Source organism: Hemicordylus capensis, chromosome 6 (genome assembly GCF_027244095.1).
Source record: "Hemicordylus capensis ecotype Gifberg chromosome 6, rHemCap1.1.pri, whole genome shotgun sequence".
Classification (NCBI taxonomy): domain Eukaryota; kingdom Metazoa; phylum Chordata; class Lepidosauria; order Squamata; family Cordylidae; genus Hemicordylus; species Hemicordylus capensis.
Window position 1 is genome coordinate 96,733,567 of NC_069662.1, and position 20,350 is coordinate 96,753,916.

Here is a 20,350-nt window from a genome sequence, read left to right on the forward strand (position 1 = left end):
GGGGCAGGCTTGAGGTTGGTCTTGCTAGAAGCTGGCCACAGATATTGAGAGTCTTGGAGTTTTTGAGAACGTAAGCTGCAGAAAAACACAGGATCAGACACCAGGTAAAATCTCTACTCTGAACCCTGCCCTTCAGCAAAGCTCACAGACAGACTCCATGCTGTGGATAGGGCTCAGCTCACAGCCATCTCTTTTGAATCGCGCTCCACAGCACCCATCCAAAAGAGTCACAGTCAAAGCCAAACAGACCCTCTTTTCTAAAAAATACCTGTGTGTCTCCTTTTAGCCATCTCGCTCATGCCGTTTCAGTGAAACGCTGCTTCTGTCCCTCCCTTCGGAAAAGCCTTTCACATAGAACTTTGCAATGCCTGGACCAATATGAACCAAATCGGGAACGGTTGTAGGGACACGTCAACGAATTAAAAACAACAACACTGCTGTCAGGGTTTAAAGAAAGTGAGACTGCGCATGTGGTGGTAATCTATCTAATTTCCCTTCTCATTCACCTCAAAGGGATCTTCAGTAGTCTGGTCAGAAACAAGAGGTAACTCTTATGTTCCAGCTGGGTGTATGCTGTGATCCTGTGGAAGATTTAGATGTGCCATTGAGGCCGGAATAGCCTCCATTTTAAAAAATGTAAAACTGCTTTGAGAGCTTTTGTTGAAAAACGATGCATAAATATTTGCTGTAATAGTAGTAAACTCCTTTTCACAGTGATCCATAAGCATTGCATGAACAGGCTAGTATTAGCCACCTTATCTGAAGGAACCAGGTGGAGTTGCTTTTTTGTTATCGGCCCCCAAACAGTAGCAGACTGCAGATGCAAAAACTTAAGGGTATAGAAGCAGACTGACTCCAGTTGGCAGCGTGCTGGAGCTAATCTTGTGCATATTTAAGCCCAGCTCCACTACTCTTGAGGTTTAAAAAAAAAAAAAAAGGAACTAGTAGAGTATCCTAGTGATGGTCCCTCTTCAACATGCTGGCTGGCCCTCAATGGCATGTTTCCAATCTTGCAAAGTCCTTGCAAAGCGTAAGCAGCATTTGGGAAGTCTACTTTCTTTTGCCCCACAGTGTGCATGCAGGGCCAGAGTGGAAGTTGGGTGAGGGTCCTGTCATGCCCCTGCACTCCCTTGAAGCTTCACTAGTCAGAATGTCTGCCACTGTGTGCCTTAGGAATAGCAAGTTGTCCTGCAGACACACAGTGAAACTCAAAATAAGCAGTGCAGACCCTGAATGCCTCAAAGGTTTTATGTACTAGTAGGAGATGAGGTCCATCATTGACTGGGCAAAGTCATTTTGCATAGATTAGACTTAGAGGACAGTTCAAGAAATATGTCATAGGATTTTTTTTTATTAATGTGCTTGGGAAAGGGAAGTAAAAGGACCGTTTTAAATGTGTAGGATTTTAAAAATGTGTAGGATTATTCAAACACTACTTGTTTTATTGAATAATTTCCATATTATTCAATAATATATTATTTATACATAGCAAAAGCATGACTTTATTTTGCACAAACTCTTCAAAATATATATGATGCTTGGTAAATTTGACTGTAACGAAAAATGTATCTCCTTGACAAGACTGTGGTGGTGGACACAAGTGCCAAACACTCCTCTAGGATCTCAAAGACCGCCTAGCAGCCATGGGAAAAGTTGTAAAATGCAAATCTCACCACTTCTTATTTGATGTTAATGAACAGATGAACATCAGCCTTGTGCTTAATTTCTACACTAAGGCTTCAACTCTATGCACCCTTACTAGGACGTAAGCCCCACCGAACATGGAGTATAAACATGCATAGGATTATGTTGCCAAAGTCACTAAGGTGGATCTACTTCATTCATAATGATTGTGTTAACGAAGGATTGAGATAATCCACCTTTGTAACAATCCTAATTGTGAGAACATAAGAACAGCCCTGCTGGGTCAGGCCCAAGACCTAGCTAGTCCAGCATCCTGTTTCATATTGTGAAACAATATGTGCCTACCAGATGCCCTGGAGAAGCCCACAGGCAAGAGGTGAGGGCATGCCCTCTCTCTTGCTGTTACTTCCCTGCAACTGGTATTAAGAGGCATCTTGCCTCTGAGGTTGGAGGTGGTCTTTAGCCACCAGACTAGGAGCCATTGATAGACTTGTCCTCCATGAATTTGTCTAAGCCCCTTTTAAAGCCACCCAACAGCAGACAAAATAAATCAATTGTATTTTTCCTTGAACGTTGAGGTTATTTTATATTAAATATATATATGAAAAATATTTCTATCCACTCCCCCTACTCCATGTATCATTTTATACATACTTATCATGACTCCCCATAGTCACCTCTTTTTCCAAACTAAAAAGCCCCAGATGTTATAGCCTTGCTTCATAAGGAAGGTGTTCCAGACCCCTGATCATCTTGGTTGCCCTGTTCTGCACATTTTTCAGTTTTACAATGTCCTCCTTAAGATATGGTGAACAGAACTGTACGCAGTACTCCAAATGTGGCTGCACCATAGATTTGAATAAGGGCATTATAATATTAGCATTTTTATTTTCAACCCCCTTCCTAATGATCCCTAGCATGGAATTTGCCTTTTTTACAGCTGCCGCACACTGAGTTGATACTTTCAATGAGCTGTTCACCTTGACTCCAAGATCTATCTCCTAGCCAGTCACTGACAGCTCAGACCCCAGCAGTGTTGAACCTTGTTATTCGTGGAACTGCTATTTGTGGTTCCACTTATCCGTGGGGTGTCTAATAGACCCATTTTTAGTATCCTATCTCTGGATATGATAAGGTTAAAACTCATGTATCCACGATTCCTAGAGGGCTGGAAGTGACCCCGGAGGTCACTCCTGCCCTCACTTTTTGCCTAAATGAGCCATTTTGTGGTTCGATTTTCTTTTTTAAACTACTTTTCCTTGTGCCATTTCATTCCTTGGGAGACATTCCTGGGCACACGGGAGGACCCGCGGAGTACACCACAGTAAGTTATTTTGCTGTTCAGGACCATGTTGGGCTGTTATGGGGGCTTTTCCTCTTCATCCTGGAACCTAACCCCACCTTTCCCCATAGCCATAATGCCTTGTTACTCATTCTGTTACTCACAGTAGTAGCTGAATGGAACCTCCGCGAGTAACAAGGTTCTCCTGTATATGTGTTGGTTTTTTTTTGCCCCAATATGTATCACTGTATACTTGCTTACATTGAACCACATTTGCCATTCTGTCACCCAGTTTGAAGCATAACTAATGCTCATCACTTATTTATTTGTCATATTATATTAATATGTAGAGTATTAATTGTGGGGACCTCAGATTGTAGTTGAAGTCAGTGGAATTTACTTCAGAGAACACGTTTTAGGATCAGGCTTCTATGCAGTAGGGAAGTTTACTTGGATTAACGACCAGATCTTATGCAGCAGTAGCATACCTAATAATGCACAAGAGATGGCTATCCATGAAACTTACTTTTGAGTAGGCATGCGGAGGCTGAGGTCACATAGGTCTAATTTAGGATCTGAAGATGGACTGATTTACTTGAAATTCAGTACATACAGTCCTCAGTTACCTGTGTGCCATTTTTCAGAGCTCTGTCTATCACATTCTGAATTTTTGTGTGTGTCCCATAGATGGCTGTGTTTGTTTGTTTGAAAAGGTGCTCTTGCACAACTGTGCTACTGCAAAAGAATTTCTGACTTGTTTTCTTCCTTTTGCAATAGTGGAGGTCTGTGCAAGAGCACTTTGCCTGATAAACAAAAAGTCTGCGATGGAAGAAAAAAATTGCTAGAACTGCAGAAAGCGGCTGTGGACACCATTTTGTATTTCAGCTGCCATTTTATATTCTAATATTTTTACCAATATTTTAATTGTACTACAGAGCATGAAAGCTGTTATGGGTTTTCGATTTGCCTGTGCTGTATGCATTGTTTTAGCACACAACTAGCAGTAGAGGAGAGCAGCAGGGAGAAATAAACAAAAAAAATATTGCGCTGTAGACCAGAAGTTCAGAAGTGTAGTTATATTTGAGCAGATGGGTTCAAAGAACCCAGAACCCAGCTCCTGAGGGCCCCCCAGCTTCACCCCTTCCTATTTTCTTCATTATCTCCCTCACTCCAAGAAGCCACTGAAGAGAGGGACGAACACGGCCCCCCTCTCTCATAGCTATGACCCTGCAGCTGTTTACCGATCCTTGTTTACCGGGCTCAGGAAACAAGTCTGCTGGTTAGGAATTGAGAAGGATGGCAGGCAGAATTGGCACTCCCCGAAATCATTCTCAGACAGGTAGTCACACTTCTCACTTTATCCATGGGGTATCTCCACATGGTTCCGCAAAAATGCTGGAGTATACCACACAACTGTTTTCAACACTCCAGCAAAGTGCAACTGTTTAAAGATGCTGATGTTACTCATTAAGGGCCAGTCATGAAAAAAGCCAAATAATGCCACCGAACTAAAGGTGCTGTAAAAGCCTTCATTTTATGAACTCAGCCCTATGTAGTAGATCCCCGTTTGGAAAACATTCAGGCGAGCTACAATGAAAGGTTAGGTCCTCGTATTCTATAGCATTAGAATCCCGAGTGTAAAACTGAGGAAAACTGGTGATTTGCTGCCACCTATAGGTAAGAGTATAAATTCCATCTGTCCTCACAGCGGTTGCCACAGTGCAGCTGGAAAGTAATGTTTCCCACCCCACCACCAGGTAGTTGTAGAGGCAGGGATTCCTACTCCAACTCAAGGCTGCTCAGCTTCGGTCATCTAGCTGCTGTTGGACTACAACTCACATCATTCCTAATCACAGTGGCCAGTAGTCAAACAATAACCAGCTGTGAACTTACCAACCAAAGAACCTGGCCACCATATCAACTGGATGGCAAAAGCTCTCCAGGGAAACCACTGAAGAGTGTCTCCCTCTCTCTTTTCGCCCTCCACTCTCCAACTTGGCTGCCAGCTTGACAACTAAGTGGTAGCCTGACAATGCTCCTGCCCATCGCATGGAGCCCCTCACAACCCTTCAAGGCATCTGGCGCCCAGCACTCACTAAGCAACGGGCTTGCCTGGGAAGTGGCTGTGGCCCCTATTTTATTTATTTATTTATTTATTTATTTATTTTTGCATTTATATACCGCCTTTCATTAAAAAGATAACCCCAAGGCGGTTTACAAAAGTTAAAAACATACAATAAAAACACAATAAAAACATCATGTTAAAAGAACAAAAACATATAAAAACAGGCATAAAAACAACACAACAAATACAACAAATAGAAACACAGAGAAGCCGCAGTAGAAAACAATCATGTAAAAGCCTGGGTAAAAAGCCAAGTCTTTAAAAGCTTTCTAAAAGCCGTGATGGAGTCCGAGGAATGAATGGCCACTGGGAGAGCATTCCAGAGTCTGGGGGCAGGAACAGAGAAGGCCCTGTCCCGAGTGCACGACAACCGGGCCTCCCTCATTGTCAGCACCCGGAGCAGGGCCCCCTCAACCCCTAGGGTTTGAGGTGAGGCAAGGCAGGCAGGAAGGATGCCTACAGCCATACTACCCTGCACACCTGATCTTGGAAGCTAAGCAGGGTTGGGTCTGGTTAGTACTTGGATGGAAGACTGCCTGGGAATACTGGGTGCTGTAGGCTTTTTGCCCTCGCACTTTGCCACCTGGTTTGGCCTCTTCTCCTCTTTTAGGTGCCTGGCAGCCGCTCCGGTACTGGCACATCTTTTTCTCTGCCCCTGCCCCTGCCCCTGCCCCTGCCCCTGAAACTGCAGCACAGGAAGAGGCTGTTTGTGTGGGGGAAGAAGCTCTCTTCATCCTTCCTCTTCAGATGAATGGTGGGGCAGACGCACCACTTTCCAAAGCGTGACTGAAAAATAAAACAAGAATCAGCTGTGATCTCATCAGCCAATGTCCCCCATATCAAGCGGACAGCAAAAGCTCGCCAGGACAACTCCTGAAGAGTCTTCCTCCCGCTCCTTCGCTCTGCCAGCAAGCTGTTCTCTCTTACGTGCCTTGGAATGCTCCTGTCCATCACATGGCGCTCCTCGAAACCCTTCGAGGCGGGCGTGCTAAGTGCAGCTTAGTTGCAGAAAGACCAGAGCCAGCGAGGCGTTCAGTCACGCGCAGAGGAGGACCTGCACACCTCTCCTCAAAGCTTGAGCAACTCCTCCGCTCTTTCCCAAGCATTTTTGCCGCTGCAGACCAGAAGGGTGTGTGGCCATCCTACCCTTCCTGACAGTGGTGAAGAAATCAGTGTCTGGGCACACGCTGTGAAAATGGTGCTTAGCGCCCGGAGAGCGTGAGGTGGCCTTGCTCGAGAGGCTCTGCTTCTGGCGGTTGCTAAGTAGCTGGCTTGCCTGAGAAACGGCAGTGGCCCCTAGGGCTTGAAGTAAGGAAAAACAAGCACCAGAAGTGCCTACGGCCATACCCCCCTGAATACGCCCGATCTTGTCTGATCTCGGAAGCTAAGCAGGGTCGGGCCTGGTTAGTACTTGGATGGGAGACTGCCTGGGAATACTGGGTGCTGAAGGCTTTTTACCCTTGCACTTTGCCACCTGCTTTGACCTCTTCTCCTCTTTTAGGTGCCTGGCAGCCGCTCCGGTGCCGGCACATCTTTTTCTTTGCCCTCCCCTCCCCTCCCCTGCCCCTGCCCCTGCAACTGCAGCACAGGAAGAGGCTGCTTGTGCGGGAAGGCTCTCTTCATCCTTCCACTTCAGACAAGTGGTGAGGCAGACGCACCTCTTTCTAAAGTAACTGAAAAATAAAACGAGTTGTAGGCGAACATCTGAAAGTTGCGAAGCTTTTCAACATTTTAAAGAATCGTGCTGTTAAAACAGTCTATGATCACTATATTGCAGGTGAAAAGGAACTCAGGCTGAAAAAGACACCTCTGCAGTGTATTATTCGTCTCAGAGGGTAGGAAGGGAGAGGGAGTGGAAGATCAAGGGGGGGGGGGGAGTTGGGAAGATGATTGCAGCATGGGCACTAAAGGACCAGGTGATTAACTCTTTGAGAGCTGTTTGTGAGATCAGAGCTCACCCTTTATTCACCTGTGCGAATTTTTGATATTGATCCTCTAGGACAGGTGGACAAACTTGGACCTCCAGCTGTCCAACTCCTGTCATACCCAGCCACAAAATAATGTGACTAGGGATGATGGAAGTTGTAGTTCAACAACAGCTGCAGGGCCAAGCAAAGTTTTCCCACCCCTGTTCTAGGACAGGGGTTGCCAAGCTGCGGTATATATTCCATACGTTGATGAACTACAGCTCCCATCACCTCCAGCTACAACGCAGACGGAGTTGTAGTTCAGCAACATCTAGAGTACCACAGCTCCAGCTCCAGACCAGGAGGATGGGAAAGCAGCTGAAGAGATTAAATTAGATCGCAAAAACAGCGCCCTAGGGAAAAGCTGGATCATCTCCAACTCCTCAGCCTGCCTGCTCCACCCGCTTTAGTTTAGCACAGTGTGCGTAACTCTAGCTGATCTCTATAATTTTTTAATCTCCCCAAAGAGAACTCTATCTCTTTGGTCTGCAATTTCCTTTGCCCCGCCTTCTTCATTCAGGAGGCAGGACAGGTTCGAAGGAAGAATATCTCCGGTTCCCAATCGAAAGTCGAGGCAAAGAGGTAGAACAGAGCACCATGGAGTGGTAGAACTAGAGCGGCTCCTTCCACCCTATTTGGCACTATGCTGCACCCCATAGGCCGTATTCAAATACGAGCCGGAAGTAATTATTTGGTAAGCTCATTTCGGCTTCGATGGCGCGGTCATGACGTTTTCGCCTTTCCGGGGAGGATGGCTGCGATTGGTAGGCGGGGAGGGTATATATAGCCGTCATAGGGCGCTGCGGCCTTCTTTCTCTCCAACATCGAGAGGCCTCCATACGGCGTTGTCACCGCGTGAGTCGAGAAATGTGTGCGCGCGGGCGCGTGTATGCCGGCCAGGCGGAATGCCGAAAGCTGGGGAGGGCAGGAGGGCAAGCGCGCTGCTGGTGCCGCCGCCTCGATCTTCGGTTTTGTGAAGCACGGTGTTAGCAGCAGGAAAATAGGGAGGTCAGATCACCACGGGGTTTCCGGTTATGGAACGTTTAGAAGGCGGTATTGCTGTTCCCGCCTCGCAAGACGTCGGTCGAGTCGAAGTTGCATAGAAGGTGTCCCATGCGGTCCAGGCAGCAGAGGTGGTACTATTGAACCCCTTTCTGGCCCATGTCCTTACGCACGTTAACACGATATAGACTTAGGTGTATTTTGTGTGTGTGTGTTCAGTTAAACTTCCCACTGAATCAATCCTGCATGCTGTGGTTAGATAAGGCTGTTTAGCTACGATACTTAACAAATAAAGCTGCATTAAAACATAAATATAGGAACTAAAACCTCAATTCCTGTTTCGCCCCTGCTGTTGAAAACCATTCCAAATACGAGAAATCTCTTGGGGATTTTTGGTTGCTATTTAATGAACTTTGCAAAGAGCCCCGTTCCTCTCATTGCAGAAGTCGAATGGTTTTCTCTCATTTTGTGCGGGCTGCATTGCTATAAAGTATAATGCATGCTATAAGCGTGGTAGCAGAATCATTCTGTAGGTGTTTGTTGCTTAATAGCTGTTAGAAAACTTGAAACTTATAAAAGAAATAAAATGAAGTATTTTCATAGTATTTTTCTCCAAGATCTTGAATCACTTCTTACCTGATTTTTGTAAACTAGTGTGACTCCCATATTATAAATGTATAGCTGAGAGGTAATATCTAGGGATGTGCACCAGCCAGTTCGGCACCACCTCTGAGAAACATTGAACCAGGTTTGGTTAAAACCGGCTCAGTGGGGCAGGGACTGGTTCCCTTAAAAAGCACGTAAGGAGTTCCCTACCTGCTCATCCACACCCTGCTGCTTCGTGCATGCTGGCCGTGTTTGTGCCAGTGCTCTGTGGAGGCTGCAGGGTACAGCACCACAGCCTTTTGAAGAGCGGAAGCTGCTGCTGGAAAAGTGGCGAGGCGGGCACAAGCAGGTAAGGAGCTCCTTTCCTGTTTTTTTAAGGGAACTGCTCCCTTCCCCGCCAGCATGTGCATGAACAGCTTGTGCACATCCCTAGTAATATCTCACTGAAGCCCATCTGGTTTGAGCTTGAGATGAAATTTGAAGCTTGTACTGTTTACTATTGCACCAACTTTCAGAAGACTTGTCCTTTTGATGCACTGGTGAATATATAACAACTTGAGGATGTATATTCGATTTTCTGAGAATAGGGGTTAAGAATGGTAACAGTATAGTTTAGTCAAAAAATTCAGGCATTATACCAGTTATCCAGGCATTGATAGAAATTTGTCTTTTTGTTATTTGTTCCTTTATTGAATGAGAGTTCTACACAGTGAGATTATACAGAGCCTGCAGAATACCAAAGCCTTTTGCTATGACTGGCAGTTGGAAAGCACTGGAATTGCAGAATATTTAACAATGTTGAATTTGCTCCTATGAAGACCAGTTGTAACAGCTGCTATTTTTAATGTATAAATGGGAAACTTGAGACAGTAGTAATGTGCCCATGGTTTTGTGGTGGATGGTATTAGTGCTCCTAACTTTGTGATTCTGTTTTAGGTTTCCTGTCGTTGCTTTAAAAGGAAACTTTCACAATGTCCGGAGGTCTTGATGTCCTACAGATGAAGGAGGAGGATGTCCTCAAATTCCTTGCTGCAGGAACCCACTTGGGAGGCACCAATCTAGATTTTCAGATGGAACAGTATATCTATAAAAGAAAGAGTGATGGTAAGAATCAGACTCTGTGGTGGTGTAATCAAAGGCAAACCAAAATATGTCAAATATAAGTTCTTAAAATATGAGCAAAATCCAGTCAAAATAAGTCTTGCTGATTTTAGTGGCAGTGTTTAAATACATGCACAACTGTTCCTTGAAATCAGTGAGACTTTGACTAGATTGCATTTCATATGTTTAAGTCCATTTTTTGATACTGTGGACTGAGGTGATGTTTAATAGAATTTTACAGTTTTAGAATTAAGAGTCTGTGTTGGGGGGGTATTTAATGGTATTTTCTGCAATGGCAGATTCTCTAAGATTATTCTTTTGTTTATCATGGAAATGTGTGGAATAGAAATAATGAAAAAGAGTTTGAATAAGAATTGATATATTGCAGTCAGGCTGGTATATATGTTTTTGTCTTAAGTGCACACTATTAAAGCTCAGAGCTGAGGCCAGTTTCTGGCCAATGAATTCTTGAGTGTCGGAAGTGTGCTACAGTAAACACTGGCAGGATTTTCGCTAACGCCAGGAGAGTTCACTCTATGACTGGAGTTTGATAGTAGTCTCTGCCACAATTCAAGCTTAATAAAATGAAAGGATGGAGTTAATACTTGGACACCTAGTGACTGTAGAGACCCTTTTCTCCCTGATGGGCTGCTTAAATGGGACAGTAACTTCATCCTCCCTTTCCCTGTCCTTGGCAGTACATGAAATTGCTATGGGGTAGGACAGCTCAGTAACCAAGGAAATGGAGGAACTCTTGTGCTGTTCGCACGTTCCTTTGGCTCCCCATTTCCCAGGTGAAATGAACCAACATAAGTGTGCACAAGGAAGAGAGTCTTCGTGTTTGCTGCTTTGCCTCTTGTGCTGCTTTGCCTCTTGTCCTGTGGAGCCTCAAATCTGTTGTGTACCCTTTCACCATTTCTCTTTATGATTTTTAACAGGCTCAAGGGGCATTTCAACAGTCTTCAGAAGGCCAGATTCACATGTTCACCTAGTTTCTCATTCTTAATGAAAAATTCTGTTGTGTTGTATTTAGGTATTTACATCATGAATCTGAAAAGAACATGGGAAAAGCTACTCTTGGCAGCTCGGGCTATTGTTGCCATTGAGAACCCGGCTGATGTCAGTGTCATCTCTTCCAGGAATACTGGACAGGTATGAGTGTACTTGTAAGTAGTGAAAATGATGTCCTGCCTCTTAGAACATACTGGGAAATATCCACTATTAAGTGTTGCCGAGTTTGGCTATGGATTTGATGTGTGTGCTGTGCACGCACATGTGTACAAATCTGTAAACTGAACTACAGACAACAGTGGAGCCCAGTGTCTCAAATTGGCACTCCCACATGGAACCCTGACTTAAAATACAATATACAATTCTTTTTCAAGGCTAGCTATAGTTAACTTAATTAATTAAGTTAACTTTTGTTTTTTTTCTTGTAGCGTGCCGTTCTGAAGTTTGCTGCTGCTACTGGTGCTACACCTATCGCAGGCCGTTTCACTCCTGGCACCTTCACCAATCAAATCCAGGCTGCCTTCCGTGAGCCCCGCCTTTTGGTGGTCACTGATCCAAGAGCTGATCATCAGCCACTGACAGAGGCATCTTATGTAAACATCCCCACCATTGCCTTGTGTAACACAGATTCTCCTTTGCGCTATGTGGATATTGCTATCCCATGCAACAACAAGGTAACATCTGCTTTGCTATATTTATCTCTTTCTCCTTTAAAGGCATCTTCTCTTGCATTTTAAAAAAGTCTTTACTGAAGTAATAGAATGGCTTGTTTCGATAAGCAGGCGGTGAGACCTTTGGAAAGGAAAAGGTCTCTTGCACACAGTTAGAGCTCAGGGTTGAGGTCAGTTCCTGGCCTATGAACTTCTGAGTGTAGGAAGTGTGCTACATTAACATGGGCAGGATTTTTCGCTAACGCCATAAGGACCCTTGTGGTCTGATGAGTGGAGTTTGATAGTAATTCTTGCCACATCTCTGGGAAACAGAAATGAAGAACCAGCAGACAAGTTGGTAAGTAAGTGAAAGCTGAGTGGGGGAATACTTGCTTACCTGATCTCAGAAATGAGGCTTGAAGAGCATTTTACTTCTTTGGCCTGCTGTTCTGGAATTAGCTGAACAGAACCAGTTCTTTACCAAAACCTGAAAGCATGGATCTTTTAAATCAGAAAACAGATGTTGCGTTTTGACAAACCATTCCCTTATAAAGTGTTGGATATGGTTTTTTAAAGTGTATATCAATGTGTGTTTCAGGGGGCGCATTCAGTTGGTCTGATGTGGTGGATGTTGGCTCGTGAGGTCCTCCGTATGCGTGGCACTATTTCCCGTGAACATCCGTGGGAGGTCATGCCTGATCTCTACTTCTACAGGGACCCTGAAGAGGTAAACAACTCAAGATTAAAAACGATTGTATCAGATTTTAGAATAAGGGGTACAGAGCACTTAGCAAAATCATATTGAAAAATAGGTGCTTTTAAGTAAGTGGTGCCTTGTATCTTAAATGCCTACTTTGGTGACAAACTACTGGAAATTGGTGTGTTATTACTGGAAATAGTGCTTCAAGCCAACATTTTGGACATCATTTGAGGCTATACCACCAATATTCACAATACATGCATGTGCGGGGCCCAAAAAGTGGATTTCTGTGCTCTTTAGCCAACCTGCAAAAGGACAAAGCGTAGACTTTTTATTTCGACGGGTCTGTCTTATCTTTCAGATTGAAAAGGAGGAGCAGGCTGCCGCTGAGAAGGCAGTTACAAAAGAAGAATTCCAAGGGGAATGGACTGCACCTGCACCTGAGTTCACTGCTCCTCCACAGCCTGAGGTGGCCGATTGGTCTGAGGGAGTACAAGTGCCCTCTGTGCCAATACAGCCATTCCCAGCTGGTAAGTATCTGAAAAACAGGAGTGGAAAGGGAAGTTTCTGGATTGGCTGAAATGTGTGAGATGGGAAAGGCTAATGTGTGTTGGTCTTGTCACCTAGTTTTGTGGAGAGGGTTCCATAATCTCAAAATGTAGTGGCTGTTCTATATCTTTCTCCAATTCATGCTTACTATGATTCAAATTTACCATGTAGTAATTTTTCAATAAATGAATTATATTTGAAGCTGAAATCCTACAGATTTCACACTGTTCTTTTGCTTCCAATTAGCAAGTACATTAATTAAAAACTGTATGACCCATACAGGTGGCCTTCAAATAACTATCATGCCTATTCATGGGCCACCCTCCTGTATCTCAGTTTAGTGTATAGTGTGTGTGTGTGGGGGGGGGCAGTTTTGGTTACTCACGGTTTTCTACTCCCGCCCCCCGCAACTAAATAACTGAATTGGTATACAGTTTAAATAGTCACTCTCCCTGCTTCTCAGTTGGTCTGTGAAAATATTTAAAGAAAATTTAACAAATAAATAGTGGCATGAGAAGTAGGCTGCTCCATCCATTCTTGCCTGTTGTGCCACTTCTTTAAGCCTCCTGGCACATCAGCTGAGAAACGGGGAGAGTGGCTGTTTAAACTTTACACATTCCCACACTTCTAAGCTGATGTGTGGGGAGGTTTAAAGTTTAAATGGCCACTCTTCCCACGAGAGTGGATTGTTTAGCTGAGGAATCTACCCCCATGCACTCCAATCTCAAGGTTTCTACAGATGTTGAATATGATAGCGCCTCCTGGAGTTAATTTTTTGAAGTTTCCTAGTAGTGCAATCTATGCAAGATGACTGCCTGGCCAGTTATGGCCTCACCTACTAGTAGTCTAAAATATGATGGTTGCCTGGGGACTGGAGAAGTGAAAGGAAGCATTCAGTGGCCACTGCCATTGGCCAGGAGACTGCTGCATTATTTTGAATGACTTGTACACTGCTTTGGTGATCATGTTAATGAAAAGGAATACAAATCTTCAAAATAAACAAGCTTTCGGAATGTTTGCTGATATCAAAATTCATGACCGTTGTGTTTGCTTTTCAGAGGACTGGAGTGCACAGCCTGCTACTGAAGACTGGTCTGCAGCTCCCACTGCTCAGGCAACTGAGTGGGTAGGGACTGCTACAGAATGGTCCTAATAACTTCAGCAAGAGGAGTTCATGAGTACAGTGAAGAAGAAAAATAAAGATCTTTCTTATGATTAGGCTTTCTGGTATTCTTATATTGTTCTGAGGTACACTACCTTTTTGAACAGTGTATACAAAATAAGCAGTTTGCCACAATTGTTACTCAAAATTTTAATGCAGGCTATTTATGTTATGGGGCATGTTTGAATAATTTTGTCACATCCATGTCGTGATGCCTTGCTACACAGGCAGAGGTGACTGTGTTTATTGTTGTTAACAACCCTAGTGGCCAGTTGTTCGTTCTTAATGTGGCCAATGTTGTGAATTAAGCAAGGGCTGGTTCTCCCCACTCTGTCAGTCCTGAGATAAGCAAAATGCTGCTTTGATCTATTTGTTTTCAGTGAATTGAAATTGAGCTTTTGGCAGAGCCAGAGTGGATTAGGAACTCTTAGAATACACAGAGAGGTAGTAACACTGTACCTCTTAATTTTTGAATTTTGCATACCTGAGGGACATTTTGCATAATACTCTGGTTCCATTATATCCTAGGTAAGAGTGGGTTAAAAGTTATGTAGTAGTTCACTTGAATGTTTGGGCAGAAGTGGAGTCCTAAGGTGATGCTGACAAGATAATAAATATAGGAAGAAATGCTATACTTGTGCCTGCTGGTCCTATTATCTATAATATAATAACCCTATATTAACCCTTATATAGGGTTAGATTAAAGTGTGCTGTCTGTGTCAACTCTTGGTGACCACAGAGCCCTGTGGCTGTCTTTGGTAGAATACAGGAGATGTTTTACCATTGCTATCTCCCGTGCAGTAGAAAATGATGCCTTTCAGCATCTTCCTGTATCGCTGCTGCCCAATATAAGTGTTTACCATAGTCTGGGAAACATACCAGCGGGGATTCAAACTGGCAACCTCTGGCTTGTGGGTCAAGACATTTCCTGCTGTGCCATTAGGTGGCCTTCAGATAGGGCTAGATTAATTCAGGGTTAATTCTGCAATTACATGTTATCAGGTGGTGAGTTTTGGGGTGACTGTAGCCAATCATGCACTGCCATATTTGAAGTCATGCTGCATGTTTACTGCTTAAGTTGGGACTAATTCCAGCAAGGGCATAAAGAGATGTGCTTTTTATACATACATACACATGCGCACACATGTCTTTTTGAATAAAATGTGATTAAAGGATATTCCATAGATTTAGTTAAACAAAGGAATCGTGCAAAAAAACCCCACCAACACTCATATTTATACTATATCTGGAACAGCTTATTAAGAAATGTACATGCCCATTCTTCTGCCCAAATATGCTTCTAAATCAATGAAGACTTGACTAATTGGAGTTAAAATCCAAGTGACAGTTAAGCCATAGCAGTAGTCTGGAAGTAATGCTAAGCAAGGCAGAGAATAATAGGGGTATACTCCAATGTATGTCTCTCATCAAGTATAGAATGGCCTATGTTGAAACAAGTATCTGTCTCCCTAATTACTGAGGGTTTGGGGAAATATTTGGTGTGTGTGTGTGTGTGGGGGGGGGGGAAATGGTACAGAAGACCATTTCTCCTAGTAGAACATAAACATAAGAAGAGCCCTGCTGGATCAGGCCCAAGGCCCATTTAGTCCAACATAGGAACATAGGAAACTGCCATATACTGAGTCAGACCAGAGGCGTAACTAGGGAAAACGGCGCCCGGGGCAAGCACTGAAATTGCACCTCCCCTACCGCCCCCCCCCCAGCATACATCTGACTGACACATGTTTCAGAAAACTTTTATTTTAAAAATTTAAAAAATTACAAAAATTACCAAAAATTTCAAAATGCGATAAATAACCAGAAATGCGATAAATAACCAGAAATGCGATAAATAACCAGAAATGCGATAAATAACTTTATTATGAATTATGATGCAATGATGATACTACATTATACTTAGGTTTTTCCTCACAACAACCCTGTGGAGTTGGCTTGTATCCCAAACATCAGAATTATGATGCAATGATGATACATGCTACATAATACTTAGGTTTTTCCTCACAACAACCCTGTGAAGTTGGCTTGTATCACAAGCCAACTTCACAGGGTTGTTGTGAGGAAAAACCTAAGTATTACGTAGCATGTATCATCATTGCATCATAAGTCTTATAAGGATAAGACTCATACTTAAAAAGCGCTCAGAAATAGGTGTAGTTGGCAAAGAAAATCCGCATGCACAAGCATTCGTGTTGCATGGCCACATTCCTTTTAAATTTTTATATTAAGAAAATATATAGACCCACACTCTCTTGCCCAAAATATGACATTTTGAAAACCAACATTCTCATTTATGACAGGTACCAAAACCAATACAAATGATAATGGTTTCATTCTTAACCTATTGCACAACAGCTTTAAACAGACATTCTCAATTGAACAGAACTAGAGAATGAATGGAAAGCTACTCTAACAAAGAGACTTCTGCAACCAGTGACTTGGAAAAACTACACAGCTCATGGTTGTGATTACTTTCCTAAAGAGGACAAAGCCACACAAAAGTATTGAAACTATGGCTCAAACTCAGCCAGGAAGGAAGGAAGGAAGAACCCACAAAACTATGAAGCATGTTTTTGTTTAAAACATGGAAGATCCTGCAACCAGACGCATAATGAATTACACTAAAGTAAGTATTTGGAACGGAACTCAATTGAATTAACAGAGCAAACGACAACCCAGTTAAAGATATATATGTATTGGGATATAAATCTCTCCCCCGCCCCCCACCCCCATTCCCTGGGGCTTAAATTCTACTACTTCATTTTAACTGGGCTGTATGTGAGATGAGGATCCATCAAAGCCGTCCAGCTTAACTAATTTGTGGATTGCAGCCAAATGCCTGCAGACAACACATACATTACCTACAGACATATACAAGTTGATGATGAAGCTAACAAAAGAATCTCTACAGCGGAGCGAACAACTAGGAGGAAGAGCAGGGGATCCACCCAGACCCCAATCGGATACAGACAAAGGAGTGAGACGGCAACTTCAGCGCCGCTCTGCAAAGTGCCCTCGTCCTCTCGCCATTGCCAGGTGCAGAAGCAGAGGCAGCTGCTCGGGCACCACAGGCTCCCCCGCTGCGGCGGCGGCTGCTGGGCAGAAGCCAAGCACAAGAGGCTCCCGGCCCAGAGGAGGACCCCGAAGTAGATACTGGGGAAGGCAGAGCATGCCTTGAGCCGGGCCATGCCTCCGAAAGCTCGAACAGGGGGAGGAAGGTGGGGGGGATTACTATTATTGTTATTTTTAAAAGGGAGGGAGGGGAGGCAGAAGGGCGAGAAGAAGCAGCAGCAGCAAACCTCGGCTCCTCAGCTGCTGCTCTTGGTCTGGTGGTCGAGCCGGCGGAGGGGCGGGGGCTGCAGAAGCCAGCCCGCCGTCTCCAGCGCAGCCTGCAGGGGGAGTGGAGGAGAAAGAGAGGATGGCGGGTGGAAGAGAGGGGACGGCGGGTGGAAGAGACCCCCCGCCCCAGCCGGCAGCAGCTTCCCGCCCCAGCCGGCAGCAGCTTCCCGCCCCAGCCGGCAGCAGCTTCCCTTCACTTGTCTCTCCCAAGCAGAGACTGTTTTGGTTTCATCCCCCTGGAAAGGGCACAGCGCGAGCGGGATGGACAAAGAAACCCAGCTGGTGGGGCAATTGTTGCTGCTGTTTTCCCGGCGTTGTGAGGAAGTAGCAGTTGAAGGCGCGGGGCGGTATATCTCTGGTTCACATGGGAACACAAAAGACGAACGAAAAACGAAGGTAAAAACATAAGGCAGACTACCCCCTCCACCAAACAAACAAACTCACAGGAAGAGAATCCTGAATCCTTCCTCAATGCTCCGTCATCCTTGGTGCTTGTCCTCCTCCTTGGCTTGGCTGGCCGCCGTGCCGAATTCTTCCTCCCTCCCTCCCCAGCAAGTGCACGTGGCAGCGAGCTCTCACAGCCAGACACGCATGCGCGGCGTGTCCTCCCAACACGCATGCGCTCAGCGCGGACTCTCGGAGTGTCTGAGCTGAGACAGAGACAGAGTCTCAGCTGTTGCCTTGCCGACGCTGCACTTTGCAAAGCAGGCAGGCAGGCACCGCACTACAAAAAACAAATGCGGCGGCGGCGGCAGCGCCCAGTGCCGGAGCTGGCGCCGGGACCAGGGGAGGGGGAGGGGGGACCGCTGCAGTGCACGCACACACAAAAAATTTTTTCTCAAAAAAAATTTTTTTTCCCGAAAACGGCAGGGGGTCTTCGGGGGTACTTTTTGGCGCCCCCTAGCGGGTGGCGCCCGGGGCACATGCCCCCCCTGCCCCCCTATCGTTACGCCTATGAGTCAGACCATTGGTCTTTCTAGCTCAGTATTGTCTTCACAGACTGGCAGCGGCTTCTCCAAGGTTGTAAGCAGGAATCTCTCTCAGCCCTCTCTTGGAGAAGCCAGGGAGGGAACTTCAAACCTTCTGCTCTTCCCAGAGCGGCTTCATCCCCTGAGGGGAATATCTTGCCGTGCTCACACATCAAGTCTCCCATTCAGATGCAACCAGGGCAGACCCTGCTTAGCTATGGGGACAAGTCATGCTTGCTACCACAAGACCAGGTCTCCTCTCCACCAGCATCCTGTTCCAGATGCCACTGGAAGCCTACAGGCAGGTGTTGAGGGTATGCCCTCTCTCCTGCTGTTCTCCCCTGCAACTGGTACTCAGAGGCATCCTGCCTTTGAGGCTGGAGGTGGCCTATAGCCCTCCGACTAGTAGCCATTGATAGACCTCTCCATGAAGTTATCCAAACCTCTCTTAAAGCCATCCAGGTTGTTGGCTGTCACCACATCTTGAGGCAGAGAATTCCACAAGTTGATTATGTGTTGTGTGAAAAAGTACCTCTGTTGGTCCTAAATTTCCTGGCATTCAATTTTATGGGATGACTCCTGGTTCTAGTGTTATGTGAGAATATCTAGCCATTTTCTCCACACCCAATGCTCAATTCCCCTAAGAATTCTATCTATCAAGGTAGCCTTTCTGATAGCCATTACATCAGCAAGAAGGGGATCAGAGCTTCAGGCACTTTCCATACACTGATTATACTGTGTAATATCACAGGACTCTGTTTGCCTCATACCGGATCCCTTTTTCTGACCCAAAGTGCCCTCTTTCTTCTGTCAGTCACAAGACATCTGCACTTTCTACCATCTTTTTGTCCTCATCCAAAACATCCATCAGAAAAAGCATGACATGGAAAAACATGGAGTTAGATGTTTGCCGATGCCTCAAGAGATACATCAAGCTGCCTGCATCCTTCTGTTCCAAAGATGCACTATTCATCTTCCTACCTGGATCCAAGGGCAGAGTAGTTACATCATCCACCATTGGTAGATGGATCAAGGCATGCAGTGTTAGCCTAAGAGAGACAACACCTATGTCCACCTAATCACATACTTGCCCACTCCACGAGAGCGGCGGCTACCTCTGCTGCCTTCTCCACAATGCACCAGTGCACAAAATCTGTAGGGCAGCCACATGGAAAAATCCATCGACCTTCACGTAGCACTACAAGATGGACGCCTATGCATCGACCCAGGCAGCATTCCACAGACGGGTGCTGCAGCAGGTGCTTCCCCAGGAGTAGCCAAGGGCGTTCCCTCCAATGGTGATGTTTAGGGCTGTGGTATGTCCCACACAGATGTCCTTGTCCCCAGCAGCTGAGAACGGAGCATTGGTCACTTACTGTGAAGACTTCTGGCTGCTGGAGTCAAGGACATCTCGGCCCACCCGACTGGTGTGCTTGGCTACCCCTGTTACACGTCTTACAAAGCGTCATCATTCTGCTACACTCAGAACAGGAACGGAAGGATGGATCTGCATTGGCCTCAACAAATACAGTGCACAACCACTTGAAGGATCCCGTTTCTGGCTACCTTTTCCTATTTTGTATATACTTACCAACCTCTGTTTGTTTTTTCACGTATCAGTTTTATTCACTGTAAAAGAGGTTATCACTATTTCCTTTCTCACTTGGCTGAAAGAACTGGGGCGGGGCTATCCTCTCCACGCCCTAGTAGGCTTCTTTCTTTAGCTAATTAGCATAGTTCTGCCTAGGAGCATATGGGGAAGATAACCCACACAGAGATGTCCTTGATACCAGCAGCCAGAGGAAGCCTTCACAGAAAGTGATCAATGCTCCGTTCTCTAGGGCTGCCTTATGAGTGGAGCAGCTCTGTACTGCTGCATATTTTGTCAGCCTTTTTCAGATTTTTACAGAGATGCTTTCACTGAGGCATTTTAAATATATGTAAATATAAAAAGCCAGGAAGATGACTAAAAGCACCTTTTAAATTGGTGAACTTTAGTTTCAAGACTTCTTGGCCTTAGTCTTCATTCTGGATTTTACAAATCAGGAATATGTGGCTCTATTAGTACTGCTCCCAACACTCCATGTCAAAAAGCAGCAAGGAGGGGGGAAAAGATTGACTGGGAGAAGTAATCTCACCAGGCCATTTTTATCATATGAATGTTAGGGTGGGGCGGGGGGGGGGGACGACTGATTTAACTCAAATACAGAGATGTGAAACTGGCTC

The 20,350-nt window shown here is 45.0% G+C and overlaps 1 protein-coding gene and 3 non-coding genes across 4 annotated transcripts; all 4 read left to right on the forward strand.

Annotated features, from left to right (window-relative positions):
- Positions 1–6,384: 6,384 nt before the first annotated feature.
- Positions 6,385–6,503, forward strand: LOC128332240 (5S ribosomal RNA). The gene has a single exon (XR_008310642.1). It is a non-coding gene; the product is annotated as a 5S ribosomal RNA (ribosomal RNA).
- A 1,214-nt stretch (positions 6,504–7,717) lies between these two features.
- Positions 7,718–13,855, forward strand: RPSA (ribosomal protein SA). Its single transcript, XM_053261739.1, has 7 exons — positions 7,718–7,873; positions 9,563–9,730; positions 10,761–10,879; positions 11,167–11,412; positions 11,987–12,115; positions 12,450–12,618; positions 13,696–13,855. Exons 2-7 carry the CDS (start codon positions 9,598–9,600, stop codon positions 13,788–13,790), a joined length of 891 nt encoding a protein of 296 aa, XP_053117714.1. The 5' UTR covers positions 7,718–7,873; positions 9,563–9,597; the 3' UTR covers positions 13,791–13,855.
- On the forward strand, positions 10,144–10,298 carry LOC128332245 (small nucleolar RNA SNORA62/SNORA6 family). The gene has a single exon (XR_008310645.1). It is a non-coding gene; the product is annotated as a small nucleolar RNA SNORA62/SNORA6 family (small nucleolar RNA).
- Positions 11,551–11,710, forward strand: LOC128332180 (small nucleolar RNA SNORA62/SNORA6 family). Its single transcript, XR_008310600.1, has one exon. It is a non-coding gene; the product is annotated as a small nucleolar RNA SNORA62/SNORA6 family (small nucleolar RNA).
- Positions 13,856–20,350: the final 6,495 nt, after the last annotated feature.

Coding starts and splice junctions, on each gene's coding strand:
- RPSA (XM_053261739.1), top strand. CDS start 9,598: ATGTCCGGAGGTCTTGATGTCCTACAGATGAAGGAGGAGGATGTCCTC. Junction 10,880..11,166: donor CTTCCAGGAATACTGGACAG/GTATGAGTGTAC, acceptor TTTTTCTTGTAG/CGTGCCGTTCTGAAGTTTGC. Junction 12,619..13,695: donor AATACAGCCATTCCCAGCTG/GTAAGTATCTGA, acceptor TTTGCTTTTCAG/AGGACTGGAGTGCACAGCCT.